This window comes from Echiichthys vipera, assembly GCF_963691815.1.
Source record: "Echiichthys vipera genome assembly, chromosome: 14".
Lineage (NCBI taxonomy): Eukaryota > Metazoa > Chordata > Actinopteri > Perciformes > Trachinidae > Echiichthys > Echiichthys vipera.
Window position 1 is genome coordinate 6028539 of NC_139839.1, and position 27337 is coordinate 6055875.

At 43.8% G+C, this 27337-nt stretch overlaps 1 protein-coding gene across 1 annotated transcript; it reads right to left on the reverse strand.

The window, feature by feature from the left end:
- Nucleotides 1–14562: 14562 nt before the first annotated feature.
- Nucleotides 14563–26643, reverse strand: prr7 (proline rich 7 (synaptic); the record flags this gene model as incomplete). Its single annotated transcript, XM_083926462.1, has 3 exons — nt 14563–14717; nt 14883–15290; nt 26298–26643. 3 exons carry the CDS (start codon nt 26641–26643, stop codon nt 14563–14565), a joined length of 909 nt encoding a protein of 302 aa, XP_083782588.1.
- Between the last annotated feature and the right edge of the window lie 694 nt (nt 26644–27337).

The following is a 27337-nucleotide window of genomic DNA, read 5'->3' on the forward strand; positions in this document are numbered from 1 at the left end:
GAGGAGGTTTGGGTGGATACATCGACAACTACACATCTTTACTGGAACATGTGGGGTTATGTTTCAAACCAACAATCCACGTTGGTTTCTCTTAACCATGACCACAAACATTCCACAGCTTTAGCCACGTCGTTATTATTGTAAGTCTGAAGATGAAGATCCCCTGGTTTAGTCATTTTAAACCACACTGTTTCCCTTAGCATGGAGTTTTAGTGTCTAAGATATAACCAAACCTTATCCATAGATGTGCAAGATAAGAATTCTGTTTTATTTTATGTGTGTGTGCGTGTGTGTGGGCGTGTGTGTGCGCTTTTGGTGACCCCCGTTTGATTTACATCTCTGCACTCTGAATGATCAGATCAGGTGACAGGAAGAGGACATGCTCACATCCAACATCCACAAAACTTCTCCTGCAAAATGAGGCTCGATTAGTGAATCAATTTGCAACTCTTGATTTTTATTTTGTCATTTTGTCTCATTCAGAACTTTGTCGCGCTGTAAGCATTTATTTTCCTTAACCAAATTTACTTTTAAGTTCGGCGTTTGCGTAAAGGTGACTGTTTCAAACATTCCACAGCTTTAACCACGTCGTTATTATTGTAAGTCTGAAGATGAAGATCTGCTAACCTCAATAAAGTAGTATTTTTAAACCACACTGTTTCCCTGAGCATGTCGTTTTAGTGTCTAAATGTAACCAAACCGTATCCATAGATGTGCAAGATACGAAATCTGTTTGATTCTAAATGATGAACTTTGGCCACCCTAAAAGTGCAGGTTTTGTTAGCAAACTAACTTGAATCCACCGCATTGTGCCGACTTTATTTATTGTTGTGCACTCATCTTTAAATATGCTGATCCATCTTTGAACGCGAGAGCTGGCGATTGAAGCACTTAATATCGCACGAAGACGAACTGTTTAGTTTGAATCGCTGCTAGTTTTTTTTTGCGCAAGCCAGCGATCCTGAGTGGGTGTAAAGCTATATGCAGGGAGGGAGTCTTTGTTCTTCCCTTCCCACTCATCAAAGCAAAGGGGGAAATGTCTCTGTCTAAAGGAGGTAAGTGTTTTTGTCTACTCTGTTTAAAAACAACCGTGCATACCTTTTAAATATAGAGGTGCAGTTTGCACGTTTTCTTTGTTGGATGTTCTTCGTTCAGAGAACATTTTCACGGCTCCGAGAAGTAATCTGGCTGCCCCATCAGAACACACACTTGCACAGCATCACTTCTCTCAAACTTATTTCAGCACAGAAGCATTACAAATTCAGAAACCTGATTTTTGTCTTGTTGTTCACATCTCCACCACTAGATGACCACATTGTATTTCCCTTCCACTGCTGGAATACCTCGGCACTCTCTCTCTCTGACAGGATGTTTGTCTCTTTCCTGCATTAAAACAATTGACATATATATGATCATCTGTAGGAGGTTCAATCAGATGGAAGGGAGGGAACTATTTAAGCAGGATATGTTGTAGCTGCAGCGTTAATGTCTCCCCGTTTTTGAAGCCTGACGTCTTTAAAAACCTCTCTCAGACTGGAGTTTAGCCACACTCTCCCTTACTCCGCTAAGGTGCCATGACAACGACCTTGTGCAGCAGTGTGTTACTGCCAGCATGACAAAATAGATGTATCTCAGTCTCTTGTTATGAAGTCTGAAATTAAATAAAAGGGACGTGAACCTGATGACTGGAGGCTTTCCAGGAAAGATGCGCCAGACTGACCCTGCCGGGTAGAATTTGGGAGAAATAGACCCTTTTTCACAGCCGACATTTTGTCTCTAAAGGCTCTGAACACCCACACAGATGTTTTGATCAGATCTCTTCTCAGGACTGTGCGGGTGTGCAAACTGTGATGTGATTGACATCTTCCTGAGTCTCCCGCTTTGTTGCAAGTATAAAAACACCTTATCGTTATTATTGGTAGATACAGTTTTCTGATCTCATAAATTCCCATCAAAGATCCGCCCACCTTCAATGCAAGCAGAGGGCTCATCAGCCAGCATTACGGAAAACACCTGTGCAGGTGCTCAGCAGCTTGAACTGCAGGAACAACACAGGTGTTACTGATAACACTCATGATGGCTCTGTTGTGTGCACAATCAAAGCAGCTAAACTGAATTAAGCAATCATTAATTTGATTGATTACACCTCTGCTTTTACTACTGTGTCAAAATGTCCAAGAGGAGTTTATCTGAAACCACCTGTACTAATTTAAGAGATTTGATCAGGTATTGGCACCTGATTTTAGCCCTTCTCCTTATGTCGCTGCTTTGAGTAAAACCCAGGAGCAATAAAGGTAATAAGTTATTATAGACGTTCATGTTAATCTAGTAAGGATGCCCCCTGGGCGCCTCCCTAGGGAGGTGTTCCAGGCACGTCCAGCTCCAGAGGCCTCAGGGAAGACCCAGGACCAGGTGGAGAGATTAGATCTCCACACTGGCCTGGGAACGCCTCGGGATCCCCCAGTTAGAGCTGGTTAATGTGGCCCGGGAAAGGGAAGTTTGGGGTCCCCTGCGACCCGACCCCAGATAAGAGGTTGAAGATGAGATGAGATGTTAAAAGCCTTGATTGATTTTGTTAATCCTTGTACTAAGCTTAAAATCATACCCCCATTGCTATTTTAAAGCTTGATTTTTCAAGCATTTGTCCTTTGGTGTCAAGTCCTTTTTTCCTCTGCGTTGCTTGTTGCAGTGATTGTGGTCGGTGGAAAAAGAAGCAGGCGGGTTGACTCTAATTAGACTAGATGGGGATACTCCAGAGAGGGCCCTATTTGTTGGTTTGGCCACTTTGTGAGTAGCCTCGTCTAATCACTCACTCATCAGAGGAAGTTAGCTCTGATTACAACCTGTGACAGCCACTCTAAACCGAGCTGCATCTAGGCCCAAAAGGCTGAAGGTTTTCTTCATTTCACTCAGTACGTCTTCATTGAAACGAGCTGCTATGTAAACTCTGGGTAAAGGGAAGGCTGAAGCATGAATAGAGAGGGTGGACCCGCTGGTCTATAAGGATTCATACCTGTGTTCTACTTGCATACTGTTAATACGCTAGAGAAAAAATTGGTATATCCTATAGACCATGGGTGTCAAACTGATCCAGTAAAGGGCCGTGTGGCTGCAGGTTTTCATTCCAACCAAGCAAGAACACACCTGACTCGACTTACTCAATCACCTGAACTGTCTTCACACAGTTAACTTGTTGGACCAGGTGTGTTTTTGATTGGTTGGAATGAAAACCTGCAGCCACACGGCCCTTTACTGGATCAGTTTGACATCCATGCTATAGACTGTATATAAGGATGGAGGACTTGACAGTTCTCCAAAAGTGAAGCCAAAGTATCTCGATCGCCCCTGGTGGCTGGCCACAGTATAAAAGAGAGTAACATGTGTCGTTGAAAACTAACTGCCGGCGGGAAATACAAATCCTGCCATAATCTGTCCTGATTCTGCCTATTTTACGTAACCGGCCTGGAAACCTCCTGCAATGGCTAATGTTAGTCAGGCAGACAGCTATATTACGTCCTTGCCGAGCGATGATCGGCGTTATATGGAAAAAATCAAAGAGTTAGGAAATGTTTGTCCATACAGCTTCCCGGAGAAGAAGTGGGTAAAGGAGCCCCCTCAGTGGCCAGAGGTGACATACCCACACATTGTATTTCTACATCATTGAATCACCAGCACACTGTTTGTTCAAGTGTTTGATTTAATTATTTGATGCTATGAAAATTGGGCGAAACGTCATGATTGACAGCTGTGAATGGCTCTTGATTGGTCAGGTGGGTGTATGGATGTCACTTCATTAAACTACAGTATTGTTGTGGATCTTACAGACTACGATATGTCCCAATACATAGTATGTCAAATGCAATAGGCCAAAAATACCAGGATGCCACGTTATGGCTACGTTCACACTGCGGGTCCAATTGCTCAAATCAAATGATGAAAACAGACGTACAAACATTGGGCTTTTGATTCAGCACTATGCTGTTGAAATAAATAGAATATCTGTGTGTGATCCTCAGATCTCATGTGGCCGCAGGGTGGCATTACCGAGAGCAGGGGTGTCCTGGTGCTCCTGGAGGGCCACTCTCCTGCATGTTTTAGGTTTATCCCTGCTCTAACACACTTGTATCTAGCACCTCATTAGACTCAGGTGTGTTGGAGCAGAGAGAAACCTAAAACGTGCAGGACAGTGGCCCTCCAGAGAAGATTTTATTAAACAGCTGAACATTTTTTTTAAGTCTGCTGTTGCCTGGAAACGCACTGAGGAGAGAAAATGAAAAACAAAGTGTTCCGGGAGGAAATAACCTGAAATGTGGAAAAATATCATAACAAAACTTCTGCAGCACTGAATAAATGCAGACGGAGTGAAGGCCATAATTCACCTCGGCAGGTGTGTTTCTGTATCTGCTGCTGTGTGAATGACTGTAAGCACTGTTTGTGGGGTGGCTGTGGATCAGGAGAGCGAGTTGTCCACTGATCGGAAGCCCTGTGGTTTGATACCCTGATCCTCCAGTCCACATGTCGAAGTATTCTTGGGTAAGATACTAAATCATCCTGAAGGCCGTGACATTGGTTTATGCTTTTGCAATTATGGGTATGAGTGTGGTGTGTAGTGTAGAGCACTTTGAGTATTCGAAAGGCTAGAAAGGTGCTATATAAAAGCAAGTCCATTTGTCTTCAATGGGCTGTTGGAGGCTTTGGACTTTTAGGTTTAGGGCTAGTTTAAGTTTAGATTAAAAATAGGTTACTGCCATGACTGAGAAAACCAGCTCGTATCAATGGAGACTTGGACTCGTCAGCTGAACTAGTGCAGTGCTTTGACACTCTACGATGTAACAACTTCCGTCTCTCTCTCTTTATCTGATCTTCAACAAACTGTAGTAAGCGACGGAGAGAGATGTGTACCCAGCAGGCTGTTCATAAGAGGAGTCAAACAAGACAAACATGAGAAAAAGTGAAACTACATCTTGTAGTGGGGGAAAAACTTTAAAATATTCTTCATTGTTTCACTCGATTCAATTGATTCACCCGCTCAGTGAGAGCCAGAGAAAAAGAGAGATATGAAGGGTGCTAAGAGAGAGAAAGAAGCATTTCTAGTTGGCCAAGGATGGCAGTGGTGTACACAGACTCCAAGGGGCAGGGGCAAAAAAATTAATTCATTAATTCATCTTCAACCGCTTGTCCCTGTCAGGGTCGCGGGGGGCTGGAGCCGCTCCCAGCTGACATCGGGTGTGAGGCGGGGTACACCCTGGACAGGACGCCAGTCTGTTACAGGGCACATAGAGACGAACAGAGACAGACATATCTTTGGACTCAGGGAGGAAACCGGAGAAAACCCACGCAGACACGGGGAGAACATGCAAACTTCACACAGAAGGGCCTCAGCCGGAAAGGGAGCCGCTGTTAGGCGACAGTGCTAACCACCACACCACCGGATTAACTCCTCAAAACTTGAGAACTAAAAGTACTTAAAAGAAAAATTTGCAGGAATGCAGGAAACAAAGCCTCAAAAATCCTCCTTATTTTTTGAAGTAAAGTTAGTCATGGCTGTGAGGGGATTTGTGACGCAGCTGGAGGAAAAAAAAGTCCCCTCGATGGCTCACTTCCTGCTGATATGTTACAGTGGGACGACGTGGTCGCCAGTAGATGCTCTAATCACAGGACAGCAGCAGGTGGGAGAAAGGAGGCAGCCAATGTTGCCATGGTGACATGACAGTGTTCGAGGGGTGGGCTGATGTTCTCTCTTTTACTACATGTAAACAGGGCTGAGCAGGTTGCCAGGCAACACGTACTCTCACAGATGCCATCCGAGGCTTGATATTAGGTTTTTGAGTCAGGAGAAAATCTCAGTGGTGTGCCTCCGTTGTGCCAGCAGTCCTGACAGGTTGCTGCCAAGGAAACTTCATATTTTGTCATTAATACCGTGACCTTTTCCAACATGCCCCCCCTGTCTGCTATGAGGACAAGACTTCACACCTCTGATTTATAGTCTTTTACTCCCACTGACATGCATAGAAATATTTCAGGACACAACAAAGTCTGTTCATGTCATGTACACTTGGAGACTTGCTGCTAAGTAGAAAAGGTTTAATATATATAAATATTCAGTGCACTCCTACTGCTGTCAGGATGATTTAAAAGTATGTTGTTTTCGAATACAGAAAGCAAATGTGAACATCAAGAGACAATTGGAAAGTTGGAAAAGTCAAATTTAAACCTGTCAATACGACTCTGTCTCTGAAAACATACATTCCCACAAAACTGCCAAAAAATGCAGTCCTCCGAGTGTCCACTAGGAGCAGTTTGCATAATATAGCAGTTTCTCATTGACCCCCATGTGAAACACAAGGTTTTCACAGCATCATTAAACGTATTTGAGGCCTGGTACGAAAAACATTCTCGTCTGTATGTTAAGGTCATATCACCATTAACACTGAGGGGGTGCAGGGTTGTATCAGGCTAGTTTTTATTGTAATGGAGGTTAAAGTTTATGACTAATTAGGGACTCTTGAGTGACAGCTAGCCGCTGGCCCTCACTTTACCTCGGAGGTCCCTCCCCCCAATGTCACATACATGACCTTTTTGGGTAAGAGGAAATAAGGCGTAGTCAAAGTCTGAAAAGATGGAGACTCCCGTAGACGAGTATGATTGTGCTGATATGTGCAAAACTAGTGGAATGATTATCAAATCGTGGTTTTGTAAGAATCCAGGCATCATTTAGTAGAAAAACCAAAAAAATGATCAATGAATACACATGAAGACGTCACTGGTTACTGAAAAGCGTCAAGGAGCTTGTCTCTCTTTCTCTCCACAGATCTTTTCTTAGCACACCTGTAGTTGTGAAAGAAGAATTGAATATCTTCGCAGGCTGAATCATTATCATCAAGGCATTTGTCTCCAGGGTGAAATGCACATCTTCACGCTGAGATGCTCATCTTCAGCTGGACAATCCATTTCTCGGTTCTCTCAAGGCCAAATAACGTTTTGTCTGAAGGTGTGAGCATGTTTTAAAAATGTGGCACCTGGTTAAGATAAGGTAATAAAATGGAACGGTTAAGGTTATGCATCAAAATCTAATGGTTAAGGTTAGTATAGGTCAGGGGCAGGCAATTCCGGTCCTAGAGAGCCACTGTCCTGCATGTTTTAGGTTTATCTCTGCTCTAACACACACCTGAATCTAATTATTTGCTCGTTATCAAGCAGCTGATGCTTGTCACAGTTTGATTATTGTTAGACTCAGGTGTGTTAGGGTAGGGATAAACCTAAAACATGCAGGATAGTGGCTCTGCAGGACCGGAATTGCCCACCCTCGGTATAGGTGGTAAGGAAACGAGTCGCGCAAGAGTTTTTCGTAAATATTGTTACTATCTTGACCTCGTCAGGCTCCAAGTGATGCGTTTGAGTTCAGAGCCGAAGTGAACTGGCAGCATCCTGTGAGGAGCTACTGGCAGCTGAGAGGTGAGGGAGGAGCGTGGGTGACAACGACACAGGAGAAACAGCTGTTTGTTCAAAAAAACCTGAGGTATTTTTTTCTGGACCATTTTACAGAAGGGTAAAATAGCCTTAATTTTTTAACCATTCGGGCGGGACTAGTTTAATGTGGGGACGTGGGGTAACAGTCTTACCTCAGGGCATCTGTAAGGGCATAAGAAATCCCTGATTCTACCAGAGGTGGGAGGGGTTATGCGATCTACGCGCTGCCGTCACCTCCCTGTCCCCATGTGCGTCCTACGTAGCTTCCTGATATCACAAAATTGAGTAAACACAAAACTAAAGGACAGAATCGATTATCTTAAAAAAAGTGATCAGAGTGCTTCTTTAAGCGCCTCCATGCTCGTATGGAGAAAAATTACTAACCTGGTGAATTTAGATGGGACTAAAACCTCCGGTAAAAATGACCTTACCCCACGTCTCCTCATTAAACTCGTATGAATGGGGCAATTCTCCGGAATAGTTACTGACATGACGCATTCTGACAGGACTACGACCTCTGGTAAAAGGGGGCATGCAGAGGCACATTGCTCATGTTACTGGGCATTTTTGTGAGCTATTTGAACCATTGTATGAGGATATGTTGTCACTTTCGATGCCCATTCAGTGCCAGTGTATGAAGTAGTGTGGAGGGAGTTTGTACCCAATCACAGACCTGCAACATTCCTCTTTTTATTAACTGTAACCTAATGATTGCTGCCAAAGTGGGCTGCAACATTATTCTCGAGGCTCTCCTTCTTGATGGAAGCCAGAGTTGGAAATTATTATGATAATTTAAAACCATTAATATCATTATTCGGTGGCATTAGGCGAAGAGAACAGCTGAGTGGATGTGACATTTAAACAAATTGCTGTAGTTCTCGCTCTCAGTCACACATGGCTTCGGAGATTTAAATTTAGATTCATCATCCTCATTGGCGACCTGTTCAAAGGGCGAATCAACACTGATTCACCTACTGCAGGAGAGAAAGCTGCTGCTGCACAGTGGTTTATGGTAAATGGACCTGTACTTACGGTATATTGTGCCTTTCTCGTCAAGGCGTTTTACACTACTACTTCAATCATGCGTTCACACAGACATTCACACTGATGGCAGTGGACATCTACATATGATCTGATCTAATCTAACCATTCACACCACATTTACACACCCATGCGCAGCACAGGAAACAACGTCACGTCAAAGGACACTTCGGGAAGGAGCCAGGATCAAGTTCTGTTCTGTTCTGTTCTGTGTTTTGCTGGTGAGGCAGAAGGAAACATCTACAGGCCCCACAGATTTAACTAATTAATCCCCCAGAGCTCAAGACATGATGCATCTTAATCACATTGCAATGTTAGATACAAAACTAAAGAACCTGATATTATAGCATGGTAGAAATTTAGAACCAGAAATGCAAAAATCCAAAGTTAAATTACCAGTGCAGCCACAAACAGCGGGGAGACTTTGAACCTTTCATTTTCCACTAAACATTAACTGCAGGGTACCTTTTGTAAAGCACTGCTACAAGAATACCCCACTGTGAATCACATTTACAGGGTTGGATTCAAACACTCGATGCGAGAAGGAAGGAAAATCTAAATACTAAAATATTACCTTTGAAAATGTAAACCTTTTGGACACTGGGTTGTCTTTGTTATGTAGCTGTTTTGGTGCCCAATACTAATGTTCTTTGCCACCAGATGCACTTTAATACCTGCAGAATGTGAGGGCTTAAAACATCCTAACTTGACTCGTCTTCACTTCTATCGCGTTGCTCATTTCTGGGAAGTCCTCTGCTACAGAGTGAGGCTGAGATGAAAGGAAACAAAGGACTGGTTTTGGGCACAGAAAGAGGCAGAGGAACAATTTGAAAACTTTTGCCAGTGATGAGTGGCAGCGATGATGATGGCAGATACCACTTCCTCCTCACTCAGTGCCATAGATGGAGTACTGACTGGGTCTACGGGGCCCAGGCCCACCCTACACCAATGACACAGCAGCATTAGACTAAATTAGAATGACAATGGGAAATACCACAGAGAACATTTAGGCATACTGTGGATGATTAAGAGAGAATTAAAAAAGGAATAAGCACAACAAAACTTCGGTCAAAATAGAAAAAATGGGGATGCTGAGAAGAGAATCAACGGGAGGGGACAGGAGGAGGGGGAGGGTAAGTATAACTTCCAGGCTAACCGAGAGAAACTGAAATTCACAATTAACTTTAAAGGCTCCCCTGATTGGCAGATGCAGACGTTCACAGTCAATTTATAGCTGAGAGAAGCAGGGAAAATAATCTGATGGAAACGTCAGAGGTCAGAGGAGAAGGTCCACAGGAACGGGAGGCTGGAGAACATCTCTTCTGTCCTGTTTGACTGTAAATAAAAATAGCAGCGCTGTATTTTACACATCCTAAAGAATATGATCAACTCCCCCAGCTAGCATGTTACCTTTGAGTTCTACTAATGTTTAAAAGAAACTGTTTTCATCTAATATTCAAGAACATTTTAAGGATGTTTGTCATTTCGACAATGTTTCCGAACAATTTAAATGCTAACTAAGACAGTATTTTAACTTTTAGGATGTGTTTAAGGTTGTTATCACGGCCTGAGATGACTGAACATTTGTGGTGAGTGAATGTTTCCCCTGAGAACGACAACAAAGAAAATCTTCCGGCTAAAAACATGACTAGAACATTGGATGTTACTTTCTCAGAACAAAACATTTCTGACCAGCAAATTCAGGGTGGAAATTTTGCCTAATCTGGGCACCTTGACCAATGCAAAGGTGTTGACATTGGACGCGTATGGAGGCAATGGACATGCTCTGGCGCCACTTGGTCCCAATGGCCTGTCTGTGCGCATTGGGCGGGGGACGCGGCATACGCCTGCGAACAAAATCCAGCGGGTTGTGCTCGTGTTACACCCACGGGGCGGGTATTGCCATTGGGCCAGGGTATTCAGTGAACTGCCAATGGAGAAGGGTTAAAACGTATAGCCATAGGACACTTATTTTTCGTATTTCCCGCCATAGGGGTCACATGATGCTCATCCGAAAGTGTTGCCAAATGACACTTTTTGGGACACTCTAGTTTGCAATATTAGGAAATGGTTAAAAAACATGTCCCTCCTTTGGTTCACTAGAGTTTGAACTCAACCTTGTTTACAACATCTCAGACCTAAGAGTATACCGGCGAGACAAGCTTATTTCGGTTAGTCTGACTCAGTTTTAGTTGATTTGGTTCAACAAAGCAGATTCAACAAGTTTCCCAGTTGTTACCATAGCACCTGAACTCGAACTATGATGAATTTGCTTTGTGGAACTGAATCAACTAAAAAAAATGACAGACCGATGGAAAAAAAGCCTGGCTTATTTGGTAAACTCGCTTTTTCGTTCATATGACGTTAATGTGGAGTTGAGCACCGTTGGCAGTCAGCTGCAGGAGAGCGCGAGGTGTGGGCATGGCTCATGAGAGGAGCACCAGGTAGGTTGATTAGCACAGCTGGTGCTTGTTGACTAATTACACTCTTCCTTTAAACACAGTAACAAGCTCAGCCTCAGATGACTATCACAGCCCCAGGACAGACATCCACACTGGGCCGTCATATAGTGTTTGTTGAACTGTGTCAGACTTTTGACTGACTGGACCCACTACTATTGTCACGCCCAAGTGACATTAAAGTACTTAAAGAGAATTGAGCCTCATGTAGCAACACTCTCAAATGTATCTTATGTATTTCTCCTAATTTTCTGTTGAGAGAAGTCAACTCCAGATGCAGCATCCAAATCTGCTCTTACCCAGGTGTGCTGAATGACCAATGCAACTTGTCCTACTTGATCATGATTGTTTATTAGCAAAAGTAATGGTCCCTTAAAACCATAAGGGCAGGTGTTATGTCATGTGCAAATGATTCACCAGGTCACCAAAAGATGCTGCAATAACAAGAATTTCAACATTAGTGATTTTAAAATGGACATCTCACTTAGAGCAATAATCCTTAAGCAGAGATTTGCTGTTTCATACTACGTCCCCTGCTTTTAAGATGTGGAATACCCACAAAATAATTACGCAGAACAGACACATTACTGTGCATTGATTTGAAATACACAAAAGATAATACATGGAAAAGGCACAAATTACTGTGCATTACTTTACATTGTTATATGTACAAAAAGTGCACGTGAACAGTCTGAGGAGGGGAGTGATCGGGTTCACATGTAATGAGAATTTCTGTCCACCAGGGTTTGGCATTTACAGTGCCTATAGAAAGTCATGGTACCATTTGGAAATAGTCACTTTTTTGTTTCACAGCCTGAAATGATATTACATAAAGTAACATATTCTTCCAGCGGGATTTACACATTTTGCCTCACAGTGCAACATGCAAGTGAATTTTATTTCTTCCAAAATTTCTGAAAATGAATAAACAATGAAAAACTAGAATAACAGTGTTGGGAAAGTAATGAGACCCTTTAAAATAACTATTAGAAACATCCTCAGGTTAAACCAATGACCTTCCAGATTACGCACCCAGTTAATTGGCCTCCACCTGGCATCAATTGTGGTATTTTTGATTACTTCAGAATAAAATCAGCTGTTCCTTGACGATTCCCCTCCTAGTTGTGCATGGTAACACATAAAATTCATTATGGGTGGAAAGATGCTTTCAAAAGAGCTCAGGAATAAAGTTGTGGATAGGCACAAGTTAGGAGGATATCAAATGTTTCAAAGGCTTAACTATCCCTCTGAGTACCGTTCACAGCAGTGGTGATTGCTCTAAGACGGCTCAGCTTCCCCTTAAATGTCACCAAAAAAAAGTGGTGAAATATGTACTGCAGTGTGTACATTTCATTGACTAAATACACGCTAGAAAGCCTTTGATCTTTTGTTTAGAATCAGCTACTAATCACAAGTAACCGGCGCAATTTCAGGTTGTTCCGCTGCAGTGAAACCAGACGGTCATTGGATGAATGCTGGGCTTTGTTCTCCTCATTGGACGCTTAACGTCTCTGGGGGTGTATGGGACAGTGGGACCCGGACGCTCGGCTTCTGCAGGATGATTGGATGAGCTGTCTGATGCCGAATCCTTTTTTGTTTGACAGCTTAGTGAGCAAATCAGCGATCTTGAGGAATAAACATCCAGCTGAACATTTTCCAAGTTTTTCATTACGCTGAACTGATTCGCACCACCCTAAAAACAACACAGTGGGTAAAAGATAGGAGGGTGAATGTCCTAGAGTGGCCCAGTCGGAGCCCTGACATAAATCCTACAGAACATCTGTAGCCGCTCAACACAGAATTTGACTGAACTTTGACTGAACAGTTCTGCAGGAAGAATGTGGAAATATTTTTCAATCTAGGTTCACTAAGCTGGTAGAGACATATCCAAACAGACTGATGGCTGCAATTAAAGCAAAAGGTGCCTCCACAAATCTTACATCTGAGGACTCATCACTTTTCTAACCCTGCTATTCTACTTTTTCATTTTTTTTATTAATTTACATAAAATTTGGAAAAAAATCATTTGCAATGGGGAACACAGCACTATGGCATTTTAGAAATAGGCTTGGACCCGGAAATATTACTTTAAAAGGGCATAACCTCATGACTTAAAGACCGGTGAAACACCTTTTTTGAGCCAGCCTCAAGTGGTCATTCAGGGAACTGCAGGTTTTTAGCAGCCGCAATCCCAGAAGAAAAGGAATACATTTTTCCTGCACTTCACAGTTCACTCCCCTGGGTATTACACATATTACAATTTGGACACAGCCTGACTTCAATGTGTGGTCAAAACCATCAGGTGGAAAAGAAGCAACAAAAGAATATACAACACAAGCACATACATGAAAAGTAAAACTCCAACAAAAGAAGGATGAAGAGAGATAAAAGGTCAAATTTAAAGTATCATTCAGTACTATAAGGGAGATGTTACTGCAATTAAATCCAGAAGACGTGTGAAGTTTATGGCTTTAATTTTGATTTCAAGATGCTCCAGAGGGAGGAACCCAATGTTTCGTGTTATATTGCTGTTAGCATAAAAATACAATGAGCTGGCTTCTTTTTTTTTTTTGCTCCATAAATTATTTGAAGAAGCCTAGCAGGTGAAGATGTTTTTATTTTACAAGAGAAAAGGCATTGGTCACAAATACTAAAAGAATGATGATACATTTGCACATGAAAAATGGTTTTTCACCCAGCAGACGCGATCCTGTCACCACCAAACTCCCAGATTGATGCCAAACTGCGACATTGAAAACAAGTAAGCAGCATGTTACAAAATGCAGTCCAAGCACACTTGGTTCTCTGGAGAGCTTGCCGTACTCCACCTTTTGTTATGGCTGTCACTGTGAACACTGGTCTTTGGGCTCTACTGTCACAAGCACGATGGTCGAGTCCCATCGAAAGGGTCACCATGTGTTCTTTTGTAACACTCACAGCCCTTGAGACGTGAAGAGCTGTGAACAGAGTCTTCTAAAATCAAAGAAGATAAAAGAGGAGAGGTCGATGTGGGCAACACACAGTTCATGGGAGCCATGGCGACAGCAGACTGCTACAATAGATTGCTCAGGCACAGAGAGACGAGACGAGTGGAGAGGAGGGATGAACAGAACAAGAGAGCGACGCGATAATGGGGGGAGAAACAGCTGTGCTTGCTGCTCACCCTGTTACCTTGTTACTGAGCCTTTTCTTTCATCCTGTGCCGTTCAAATCATCTTGACAAAATTGGCTTAAATATAATATCATGATGCCTCTGTAACTCAACAATACAGGCAAGAAATGGTGTGCAATTTCCTCCTTCACTAACGCACAGAGTTAAAAGTCCAAGTGAAATCCCAGCAGAGTAAGTGGCAGCCTTCGCCCACAGACCTGAATGGCGAACTGAACTCCTGGTGTCTTTGCAGCACTTTAACCCTCTTTCAGCTCTTAAAGGTTTTAAATATCTGCTACTAGTGGTGTTAGTGCAGATACCACGGAGCAGCAAAGGAGGCATACAGACAGGAAGTCCGTCTTTATAGATCTCCTGCTTGAAGGCTCTTCAGAGATGGACCAACTCATTGGTTGGTTAAACTCTTCCAGTAAGCATCCAGGTCTAGACAGCAGTGCTACGACCCAGGAGGGGGAAGGCTGTTGGCAGGCCACAGCTGGGTTCCAGTCCACTCAGTCCATGGACCCCCTGTAGCCCCTGGAACCCTCCTTGGAACCCATGTATCCCCCCTTGGAGTCCTTGTATGCCTCCTCGAAGTCCTTGTATGCCTCCTTGAAGTCCTTGTATGCTTCCTTGGAGTCCTATGCCTCCTCGAAGTCCTTGTATGCTTCCTTGGAGACCTTGTATGCCTCCTTGGAGTCCTATGCCTCCTCGAAGTCCTTGTATGCTTCCTTGGAGTCCTTGTATTCCACCTCTGAGCCCACGTCCATCATGGTGAGTCCTGGGCTCTCGACGGGGCATGGTAGCCATCGCTGCAGCAGCAGCCTGCGTGGAGCGGGCCCCCGGCGGGGAGAGGTTGTTGTGGTTCAGGTCCATGTTGGACAGGAGATGACCCAGGGAGTCCCAGCGCTGGGACGAAGGCAGGCGTATCAGGGAGGAGTAAGCTCGGTCTGGGAATACAGCGGTCACAGGAGGCTTACTGGTCTCAGATGTGAACACTGGGGCAGGATCCGGGTGTTCCCTGAGAGATGGAGGTGGTGCAGCTCGGAGCAGGGTGGGCTTCAGGTAGGTGCCACCCCGCGGGTCAGCCAAGACTTCACTGTAGGGCGGAGGAGGATCCTCCATCAGAACCGCCTCCTCATAGCAGGGCGGCTTCCCAAATATTTCTGTGTCTGAAAAACAAAAGAGGAGAGTGGAATTAAACACAGCATACATTAAAGCGAGTCAACTTTGCTGCCAATTTGTCCCAGAGGCCAACTGCAGTACTCCAACTTAAGAAGTCCACTTCCCCCATAGACCACCACATTAAAGGAACACCTGTAAAACTGTCGAGTAGACATACAAAACTGCATACAATGTCTGTTAGTACCATGAATTAAAACTTTCTCAGAGTCTAAAAAAGCTATTTTTATGTTCGTGGCATCATCCCCATATAATGTCTGAGACAATAGACACTAATGAGCACATGCAGTGGGCTGCATAATGCTGACGCAACCAGAAAGAAATCTATATTGGGGTATGGGTACGCTTTTATTGTTATGAATAGATGCTATTTTGCAGTCTGATTCAGTACTTATAATAATGCAGCCTGGAATATACGTGCAACACATACGTGCTTCTTCTTCAGGTCACAACCCAAACGATTGTAATAAACAACGTCCTACTCTCATACATGTGATAATGTGTTCAGCTGCTGGGAACAAAACCATCACAGCACATTTGGTCGTAACTCTCGCTCACACACATTTTTATTTTCCTTTATCACTTGCTCCTATTTCAGGCAGCACTTGTTTTCCATCTTTCTGCCTCTCCCTGAAGACTGAAGCATAATTTCTACTGGAGGAACCGCAATGCAGCACCATGTACAACAAGATACAGAGTCACGTAAAATGCCCCTTCATTTTATATTCATTCAATCCTGTTATTTCCCATCAGACAGTAAACAAGAAAAACAAAACAAAAGAAGGTGATTGTTCTCCATTGAAATCATCATTAACAGTAGTCAAATGGGTCAATGCATTTGGTCAGAACCATTTTGACGGTGGCTGGAGTCTCCCTTAGAGATAGGGTGAGAAGTTCAGCCATCCGTGAGGAACTCGGAGTAGAGCCGCTGCTCCTTTGCGTTGAAAGGAGCCAGTTGAGGTGGTTCAGGATCATCTTGTAAGGATGAACTCTGGGCGCCTCCCTAGGGAGGTGTTCCAGGCACGTCCAGCTGGGAGGAGGCCTCGGGGAAGACTCATGACTAGGTGGAGAGATTATATCTCCACACTGGCCTGGGAACGCCTCAGGATCCCCCAGTTAGAGCTGGTTAATGTGGCCATGGGAAAGGAAGTTTGGGGTCCCCTGCTAAAGCTGCTGCCTCCGCGACCCGACCCCGGATAAGCGATGAAGATGAGATGAGATGAGATGATGATGGTTAGGTTAGAGGGAACAAAATACTTGGTTAGGTGTAGGAAAATATTTGTTTTTCCATTCAAATAACTTGCGTACTTATGTAACTCCATGAAGTTGAATAAGTTAATTTGCATATGTAAGATAAAATAAGTCAATGCTGACTTTTGGTGTCACGACCGACACGATCAGCGGTCACATGGGTTAAAGTCCTGTGTTGGTTTGACCCATCCATCCACTTTGACCTCCTCAGTATGGGGACTTTGTCATTTTTTATCCTGCATTAATTCACAGCACCACAGTTGAAGCCTGGTGCGTCTCATACGGACACTGAGGGCCACCGACCAAGCAGCTGTATTGAAGGTGAACCAAAAGAGACAGTAACCAGGATACTTAAAAGAACCGGTCTTCTCCTCACTATGTTTTCAGTGGTATTTTAGAGGAAAGAGCGCACCAGCATCTAACCAAAACTGAGTGACATCTATTCATATGTCAACAAGCTGTTTTAAGTGCTGCAGCTGAGCCGCTGATGAGCTGCCTAGCATGCAAACTGACATTTACATTGCACTTTTCCCCGGTGAATGTTTGTTTAGGGGCTCGTTCAACCAGCTGTGCTGCAGGACAAGACGTGTGTTCATGTCTGTAAGGTAGATAAGAAGGAGACGTTAGCAAATGTGGTATGTTGTTCAGCGCATGTGGCTCTTGTGTTGTGTAGTCTGACCGTCTGCTGATTTACAGAGCATGTTTCACGCAATCAAAAATGTTTCCATCTAAACATAATTTCTGTTCCACATTAGTTGTATACAAATGATAGGATACAGGGTTGTTTCCTCATTTCTACCTAAGCAGCTCTGATCAGTGAGACTGTGAAGATTTCCAGAGGTTCCCTGAAAATGATTTCCCGAAATGCCTCGCTTCGTTATTCTTCTGTCGGTTTCCTTCTTCTGTTGACGCGCTGTTTATATTTGCCGAAAGGGAAATAAATATGTTGGTGTATGAACAGTGATGAATATTTATCAAGAAACATTTCTGCAGATTCCTTGCTTGTTTTAATTTGACATAATTGGACCCTCCTCACCTGTTGCTAATTACACAGACGGGCTCGTCAGCAGTACTCTGAGCAGCACTCCGTTCGTAATCGCAACCAATTAAAAAACTCAGCAGGGAAATGTTTGGACTAATGCAGAAATCTGGACAAAGGTACAGTGTATTCAGCAACAGGCACAGGTTTTTCAGCTGTCACGGTGCTTTTTAGGGAGTGCTGAGACATGAATCGTACTTGTTGAGGGTATCTCAGCTTTGACAGTTGACATTTTATTTCATTCTATGAGATACAATTTCCCAGCGTGCGGTTGAAACAAAAAACAAAGCGCTACATTTTTCAGCTGGTTGTAGAATTGTGCCATTTTAGCAACGCGTCTGTTACCCGACACAATTTAGTTTGACATTTTTCGTCTGGATGATATAACAGCAAAAGACAAAAGAACTGAATATGTTAGCTCTAATGTGGAGACATACGAGCACAACAAATATATTTTTAACTGCAACATTTCTGAAGCCTGACCCAACAGAGAGCCTGTGGGCACAATGTAAGGTGGTGTAATGTATTGGCAGTATAAAGGAAAACATATTTTTGGCCTTGAGCAGCAAACATCGATCTTACAGCATTTTTCTTGAACAACTGGAGGCAGTGGCTCTTGCCAGGCTGATGAATCTGCTCAGATCCTGATCAATATTTATTGAAATGTTGCACAAGCTCTCTGCTTCTTACACTGGACCTGAAATATTGACAGTAACTCGCCTTCTTTTGGAGATAAGAAAATGTTTGCACCTTAAAATGCAACGTTTTTATCCGTTGAAGAATCATGTTTGGGGGGGGATTACTAATTTCCCTGTAGGTACTTTCTCGGGTTTGTCCCTACCATCACCTATGGTCATGAAAGCTGGGTCATGGCCGAAAGAACGAGGTCGCGGGTACAAGCGGCCGAAATGGGTTTTCTCAGGAGGGGGGCTGGAGTCTCCCTTAGAGAGAGGGGGAGAAGTTCAGCCACTCGTGAGGAACTCGGAGTAGAGCCGCTGCTCCTTTGCGTTGAAAGGAGCCAGTTGAGGTGGTTCAGGACCATCTAGTAAGGATGAACCCTGGGCGCCTCCCTAGGGAGGTGTGCCAGGCACGTCCAGCTGGGAGGAGGCCTCGGGGAGGACCCAAGACTAGGTGGGGAGATTATATCTCCACACTGTCCTGGGAACGCCTCAGGATCCCCCAGTTAGAGCTGGTTAATGTGGCCCAGGAAAGGAAAGTTTGGGGTCCCCTGCTAAAGCTGCTGCCCCCGCGACCCGACCCCGGATAAGCGGATGAAGATGAGATGAGATGAGATGGTACTTTCTCAGCCTGAAAACTAAAACAAAGTCATCACAAAGAGTTTCAGAGCGTCAGAAAATAACAGAGCATTCAAAAGAAAACTCTAGCAAAGTAACCGTGATCATTATCGAGAGGGAAAATAACATTTTGGCTACGTTCACACTATAGGTCTTTATGCACAATTCCGATTTATTGCTGAAATCCAATTTTTTGTTCGGCTGTTGACCCGCATGTGCAGTTGATCATTGATGACATCACACCACAACGGTGTTTACGGACGCGAACATGGCAACTGCAACCGTTATTGTAGGACTTTATGGCTTAATGCTTAATAGTGTGTGTGTTTGTGGGGGCAGCGGGTGAATTATCTATGCGGAGCAACAGCAGCAACATCCGTACAGAGGAGTATTTGGATGCGGCCATGTTTGTTTTGAGTCTGTTCCTGGCTCCTGCCTGTGGCACACTTTGTCGGTCATTCTTTTACAAAACAGTGCAGCGCAGGTCAGAATGACGTCAAAGTTGCATTAAATGTGACCTGGTTGTTCAGATTGCATTGAAAAAATAATATATTAAAAAAAACATATGTATCCAATTCAGTACCGCATTTAAAAGTGGTCTAATTCTGATTTGAAAATGTCAGATTCTTGTGCTGTTTGTATTTGTTACTGCAGTGTGAACGTAGCCTTAGTAGGACCTGATGTTAAATGTTCAATTGTACTTTAAACTGTGCATTCGAGCACCATGAATTTGAAATAGATGTCAAAGGGATATGTCAATCTTTTAAAGATGTGTTCAGAATGAATGTGAAGTGAATTTAGAAAGGGCTCAGTAAAGTCACAAAACCAAAACCTAACCAAGGAAAGTTTTGTTCAAATTCACAACGGGACTCCCAGACCCTTAAAAAGTAAATCCAACGGGTCCGACGGCAAACATTAAGGGAATTCCCTGAACCCGACTGGGGTCTGGTGTCCCTGGCGATTACACCAACAAAACCAATCCCCAGCTTGAACCTGTTTCCAGCCACAGTCACACACACACCGCAGCGCTGTACATCAACAGCTGTTTACTGAACCGTCGCCATGGAGCTGGATTTATTTATAGATGCAAATGTGTGAGCGTACCTGGCCAAAATCCATCTCTCCTTCATCCTGCCTGCAGGATCAGACTGTCATTGTCGTCCATCTCTCTCTCTCTCTCTCTGCTGTAAGCAATACTCCCAGCTGCCAGGGCAGCTTTAAATAAACATCAGCAGAAAAACACATGAGACTGATGTTTCCACCGCAAGGATCAAAGGGCTTTAAGTTGAACCAGCAGCCGGCTCTGTGAGGATGAAGTACGCAACTGCACGGAGTGTGATACAGTGATGTGTGACAGCCACTGTATAACTCACAGTGATCATATTCGTCAAGGTGAGTTATAGGATTACACAAACATGATTAACGGCATGTGTGGTTGAATGTGCACTGGATACCTTTTTATTCATTTCCAGTGCCAACCATGCAGTTTTATTTCTATACGTCAGAATCGAAAATGATCAGGATTGATCTTATGTCTTCTTTCTCTTACACCTTTTCTTGGGTCTTTTCTACCCCCATCTCGTCCTTCTTTCCTCATTAAAGTTTTATCTAGAGCCCCACAATCGGTTGACTAGTTGATTAGTCAATAGACAGAAAAATAATCGGCAACTATCTTAATATTTGATTGGTCGTTGGTTGGTAGAAGAAGAATTCCTTTATTAGTCCCGCAACGGGGAAATTCGATTCTGTCACTCTATTACTGTTATTCATGTTACACAAAAACAGGCCAGAAATACACAGACATGACCTATATAGATGCAATTAATGGAGAGATGTGGAGAGAGCCAGAGGGCTGCCAGTGACCAGCGCCCCGAGCAGTTGGGGGTTTGGTGCCTTGCTCAACAGCACCTCGGCAGTCCAGGAGATGAACTGGCACCTCTCCAGCCACCAGTCAACGCTCCATTCATGGTCCACACAGGGAATCAAACAGGCAAACGATTAATAGATTCATTTAGAAAATAATTGTTACCTGCAGCCACAGTTTTATCTAGTTTTCTGTTGTACGTACTCTCTAGTCTCATCTCTCATTTCTTTCCTTTTTTTACATCTAGTTCCTCATTTCATCTCAATATCTCTCCTCTAATCTCACTTTATCTCGCATCTACTTTCACCTTACCTTCTCATCCATCATATCCTCCCCTTTCCTCTCTCTTCCTTAACTTCTTTTTATGCTTGCAGTCCCTCGTCCTCTCCTCTCCTCTGATTCCTTACTTTATATCCTCTCCTCTCACTTTTCCCCCTCTAGACTCTTCTACAATATCTAGATGTAATGTATCATTGGATCATTACAATCCTTTAATCTCCTAATCTCATCTCAATCCTTTTCTCACATCTCTTCTTACCTTGATTTCTACTGTGAGCAACATTATAAACAGCTCACACAAATCACCACAAGGATCCTTTTCCTTGAAGCAGAACCAGGGACCTTTTTGTGTCATTTTCTATTAATGACATTACTGTAGCAATTGCCAGACTCAATACGACAATTTAATGTTGTCAGAGACGAAACATGACAGTTCAGAACTCTGTGGCTGCAAACGGCTGCAGTCGAGAAGTCACTACCCACCACTGGTCTGAACTGAGCGGTCCATCAGAGCTGCTCCCAGTGTGAACATCCTGTGTGGGTCATGACTTCGGGTACAAAAGCCTGTCTGGCTGTGTGGGACGACAGCTGAATGATGCATGAAATCTGTTTCTGGAGCCACACTCGTGTGTGGTTTTTACTGTCTCGGTTGTTCTGTAAGCACATTGCCGTGTGTATCCACTGCTGTCTTGAAGCCATTTTAGAGAGGTGTACGATCAATTTGGAGGATGTAGTTTATGTCCAACTACAGCCTCTGGACATTACAACCTTCATTGAAGTAGGATTTATTTTAGAAGGTTTCCTATTAGACTGCGTTAGTTTTGGCTAGGTGTACCTAATAAACTGGCAGCTGAGTGGTATAGGATTAAATGAACAAGATACATTGAAATCTCAGAACCCATCAGCTATCAGTCTGATGTTGATTTAGCCTTACGGGGCCAGTATTGCCTTGGTTCCTGTGTAGCCAGCAGGGGGTCTGGGACAAGACTTCCTCTTCTGTGCACCGGTCATTGTTTCGATCCAATTAGCAACAGTTAATAGTACAGTTTGTATGATATCGTACAAATAGTTCTGCACACAAATTCATATAATTTCTTAGGGTGTGCTCATACTGTCCATCCGTAGTGTGCCCAAGCTCGCTTCACAGCTAAAGTCTAGTTTGATTGACCAGTGTGAGTACAACCGTACCACGCCAAGGCACAGCACACTTGTGGCCAAGTTGAGAGAGGTGGGCTTTTTTAAAGCACGGATGCACATATACAGGCACGAGCATGTGTATAAGCATGAGCATTGACGGTGGTCCTGTTGTCTATTTATATGCGTCTGTTCTCCGTGAAGGACAGTTAAAATGATGTGCGGTGGTCTGATGTGGAGGTGGGGCGTTTACTGAAGATTTGGTCAGATGAAATGGTCAAAAACAGACAAACAAAACCAAATCTCTGAGGGGTGATAACGTATAAGCAAGAAGCAGAATCGAGCCGCGGCGCGGGGGAAGAGGGAGGGGGGAGACAGCACCTATGGGTATGAAAAACCATTTGGTTGGGATTAGAAAAACGGCCGTGGTTTGGTTCAGTACATCAAGGACATGAATGGCCACCACACAGGAAATAAAACCCCGCCCATCCAGGTGAAAGTCCTGTGTTTTGGGATCCATCCACCACACCGACCTGTCTCCGCATGTGGCGATTTGCTGTCTTACACTATGTCTCATGCTTTCAATATGTGAGAAACACAAATTTGTATGCATTACTTTATGTATTAAAAAAATGCATGAGAACAGCCTGGCTTGAGACATGAGAATGGAACTGGAGTTAAGACACATTGTCTCTATAAACAGATATTTGCAAATGAATGCAGGTAAATAAACACAATAAAAAATAGCGTCAGACGAAAGCTGACAGGTTCCTAGAGTCAGGCAATGTGTTCTGGCTCTTTTGCTCCCGGCACATACTGTTCACCTGCATTCACGCACAGCCTACTCCAACATGAATACTACTTGGGACTACAAATGAAAACCATACTTCTTCTGCTACCAAAGTCTTCACCTGTTGCCTACAACTAGATTCTACATTCATATGCAGGTATCTGTTTATAGAGATTAGATAGCGTGTGTTCATTAGTGAGCTTTATGAGTGACCCTATGTCAATTCACCTCTAATGCTTCAAGTTTGCCTTTGCACAGTGATGTGATCCCTCCACTCTCACCACCTCCAGGTCCCTCTCTCCCCTGTGCTACAACTGAAACAGCTCCTGGCTTCACTCTGCCTCCTCTGTTGTGCTCAGCTGGTCGGCACCTGCTTCTCTTTTAGCTCGGCTGCTGCCTGGAAACCAAACCTCTTCATCAGTCTGCTTTGTGACCGAGACTCCAACAACCTTTTGTTTTATCCGCTACTGTCTGTCTGTGCTCGTTAACCATCTTTGACAGCAGCTGATGCTCCTTTACTCACTCCACTGTTCCGTTTGCTCTACGATAATGTCTCTTTCCCACAGCACTCTTCTTTTCTAGCACTCCAGAGGGTTTTAAAGGTTTACGCTCTTCCTCCTTCATCATTGCCTTCTAATTCTTCCCTCAGTTGGTTTGCGCTTTATTGGTTTAATGTTGCAAATGGCTCATCTGCTGTGCAAGTTAAGGCTCTAATGTCACTTTGAGATTGTAGGCTTTACACTGGGTCCCTCAGTGCCATATATGAAATAACTATGCTCTTGCCATATACTAATTCTGCTGACAGGTGCTCTTTATTTCATTGCATACGTCTTCACAATTTGAGCCTGTGCTTTCTAGAAAGATGCTTGAATTTGTGAAAAGGAAGATTGCCTCGTGTTTACGTCTGCCAGGATGGTGGAGCAGAATGTTCCCAAAGCTCATGAATTCATTTCCATAAAATTGTTGTACTCTCACACACACACACACACACACACACACACACACACACACACACACTGGAGAAGGAACGATTGGCGAGTTTTGGATGCGAGTAAGGATGGCTGAGGACTGCAAAGTCTTCTAATGTTGGACAGGAAAAACTCCATCTCCATCATTTTGGACAGTTGTGGGTGTCCTTGAGCAAGGCACCTAAAGCTGGCAAAACCAACAGCAGAATTTTAAAATATAGCCTTCCCCCTGCAATACCAAGCCCCTCCCAGACAAGCACATACGGACATATGCTCGGCAATTACCGTCCTGTTTTATTTGCAAACTTGTGGGTCTATAACGTGAGATAACATACTGTGTTCAAGTTCATTTTTATGAATTAAATATGTCAATATTGGCAAAGAGTTTCAGAGATGGAGAGAAAATGTTAGTAAAAGTTATTATTAGCTCCCCTTTCTCTCCATCTCTTGTTTAGCAACAAGAGATTAGCAGCGTTCTTCTATTTTGTTTTTGGGCTGCTTTGCAGTGTAGGCACTTGATGCCAATGCTGGGATGCAGGATATTTCGCTTTTGAATCAGGCTTTCACCATCTGAAGGGACCTGAACTCGCATCTGCATTTGTACAACAGCCAGTAGGAACGCTCTCTCCCTAAAATGACCTGTAATCGGCCAGAAGAGAGGCCAGAAGCCTAGTTTCTCAGTCGACTTGAATGATGAAAGGTTACTATGGAATTCTTGACACAAAACAAAACTGCCAACCAGCTTTATCTGCCACCTGCACATGTGTAGCAACTCAACGATTTGCAGTGTCGAGTCTTTGGTGCTTAGTTGGCAGCTGCCATCTGGGACTGTGAGTGAGATTTTATAACCGATGGATCTGATTCTTACTGTCCAAATCATCGACCATTTCCCAAATCTTGTTTACTGATTCTGAGTTGTGGTGTTGCTTTAATGAAGGGCTGTTTCATCAGCTTGATCAACAGCTGAACCGATCATTGCCTTTGCGGGTAAGGCCAAAGATCGGACCACCTTCTAACTGTGCTCAGGCTCTTGTAAATCCACTGACAGTTTTCTGTTCTCCCCCTGGGTTTTTGTTCAGTGTTTATGACTTATTTTTTTAACCAAGTTTGCTGTGTGGCTCTACAACTGGCAACGTCAGTCCAGATTAAAAAATCTTAGTATCTTGACAACTTGCAGATGGGTTGCCATGACGTTTTGAACAGACATTCATGGTTGTGAGAGGGTGAATCCTACTGACTTAAAGTGTAATTCGGGCGCAAAATCATCCCACGATCTTTTTCGACACTTACATACATCCAATAGGCCATTGAGAAAGGTTTTTTTTTTTGTGTATGATCCATTAATGGAGAAATCTGGGAGAGTCGCTAACAGCCAGACATGGCAAACACACGGACGTGGCTAACACCGATTAGCTCGGGGCTGCTCAAAATAACACCAAACCTCTGCAGTAGCATGAGAAGAGTCCTGACACAGAAAACAAAAAAGACCATGGCATGACTTTGCGCAGAAATTACAATTAACGTAAAACCCTGACTTTTCCTCTAGTGCCACCATCAGGCCCAAATGTCAGTTGTCATGTGACAACTACTACATGTAACGCGATGATATCTGGTTCAGAAATTCATGTTTCCCCTTCCGATTATAACAGCTTTGGTGATCCTATGACCCTAAGTCTTCTTCATTTGGTGGCCTAGTACAAACTTGATTTAGCTAACTCAGACTGCTGAAGCCTCAAATTAGCGTCGCCTTAGTTTACATTCATTTTTAAAAAGAACAAGGACTGTGAATGCTCTCCCAATTTTTACAGGAAAATTACAATAGGAAGGGAATGCTTCATGGAGGAATGGTTACAGTCATTAACAACTGTTAGGGGAAAACCTATCCTTTCAAGAGGGAGAACTGGGGAAAAAAGCTCTCTCGTCCAGCTGTGCTCCTGCTTGACTCTACACTCACCCTCTGATCGTCTCTTTCTTTCTGTCTGGTTCTCTCTCTTTTAGTTTAGCCCTGTCTTGTTGTTGCTCGCTACATCACCGCTCAGCCTCCACAGTCACCACCCACGCCTAAGCGGCAGCTGTCACCGTGACGCCCCGCGGGGGAGCGGTGCCCAGCAGGCGGGGAAGTGGAAGCTGGGAAGTGAAGTGTCTAAAAAAAATCTGACACAGAGAAAAATTTGAAATCCTCCTCCTGTCCTCTGCTTTCTGCCTGCATTTGAATCGCTCATATGAATGAGGTAGCATCATGTTGGTTGTTCCTCATAAAATCGAGGTCTAGGCTACTTCATGCAAATCAGGGGCGTTCCTGTCGGAACTCACAAAAATCTTTTAAACTAACCTTTGTCGATCAAAAAAACAAAGCAATGACAATCCCTTTAATTACCTGGCATGCTGATCCAGTTTGCCTGTGGCATGGGATGAGGAACCTGCAGAGGAACAGGTGGCGATAGGGTTTGAGGAGGGCAGAACTGCGGTGGCTCCCTGGGCAGCTGTAACGGTGGTGGTGGTGCAGGAGGTGGTAGAGGAGGTGGCGGGTATCCTGCGTGACAGCTGAGTGGCTCCATCTCTACGGTTCGCAGACATTGCTCCCTCAGCCTCTCCTCGTGGCGGCGCTTCAGCCTGCGCTGCAGGAAGCTACAGAAACAGCAGAGCATGACGATGAGGGCCCAGACCAACCAGAAGCCGGCGAAACAGGCCAGGAAGGTGTAGGTGCCCTGCGACATCCCCATGGCGGTGACAGGACTGGATGAGAGTTCCTCCCTGAGGCAGGGAGATGTGATTTAAGCCTCGTAGGATGAGATGTCGCAAGCCTGTAATCAAAGGTAGAAACTTGCCTCTGTGGTGGCGACCGTTCAGCCACTTGACTTGAATACTGATGCAAAAAAACAAGTGTGCTCAGCGACCGGTTTGTTTCAGGATAACAGGTCTTTACTTCACAAAACAGAGAGCAGATGGCTTCTGCTTTCAGGTTGAGATTCTCATGAAAATGGTATCCAAGATCTTTAAAAATGACCTGAAGAAGTTAAAAATTAGTGATTAAAAAACAGTTCACATCGACTGTTGAGGAAATCCAATAAAGTTCAGAAGAATCTGCGCCTTTATGTATCTTGGGACATAACTGTCACATGTCTGAATATTAGATGTTCTGCAGTTACAGTGGTGGTGGTTTGTGAAGGTCTGGCTGTCAATCAAAAGCAGCATTCAGTCAAATGTGTCATCACATACATTAGCATTTTAATTAAATGAAATGTAATTAAAAATGTTTTTCGTTCAAAGGCATTGGAGAAAAACCTGAATGCCAAAAGTTAATGATAAGGTCCGTTGTCATGGGAATAGCGGGGGTGGCTCATTAGTTTCACCACGAATGGTTTCGAGGTAAATTAATGTAAATCACCACTTTCGAGGCGTGACAGCAGAAACTGG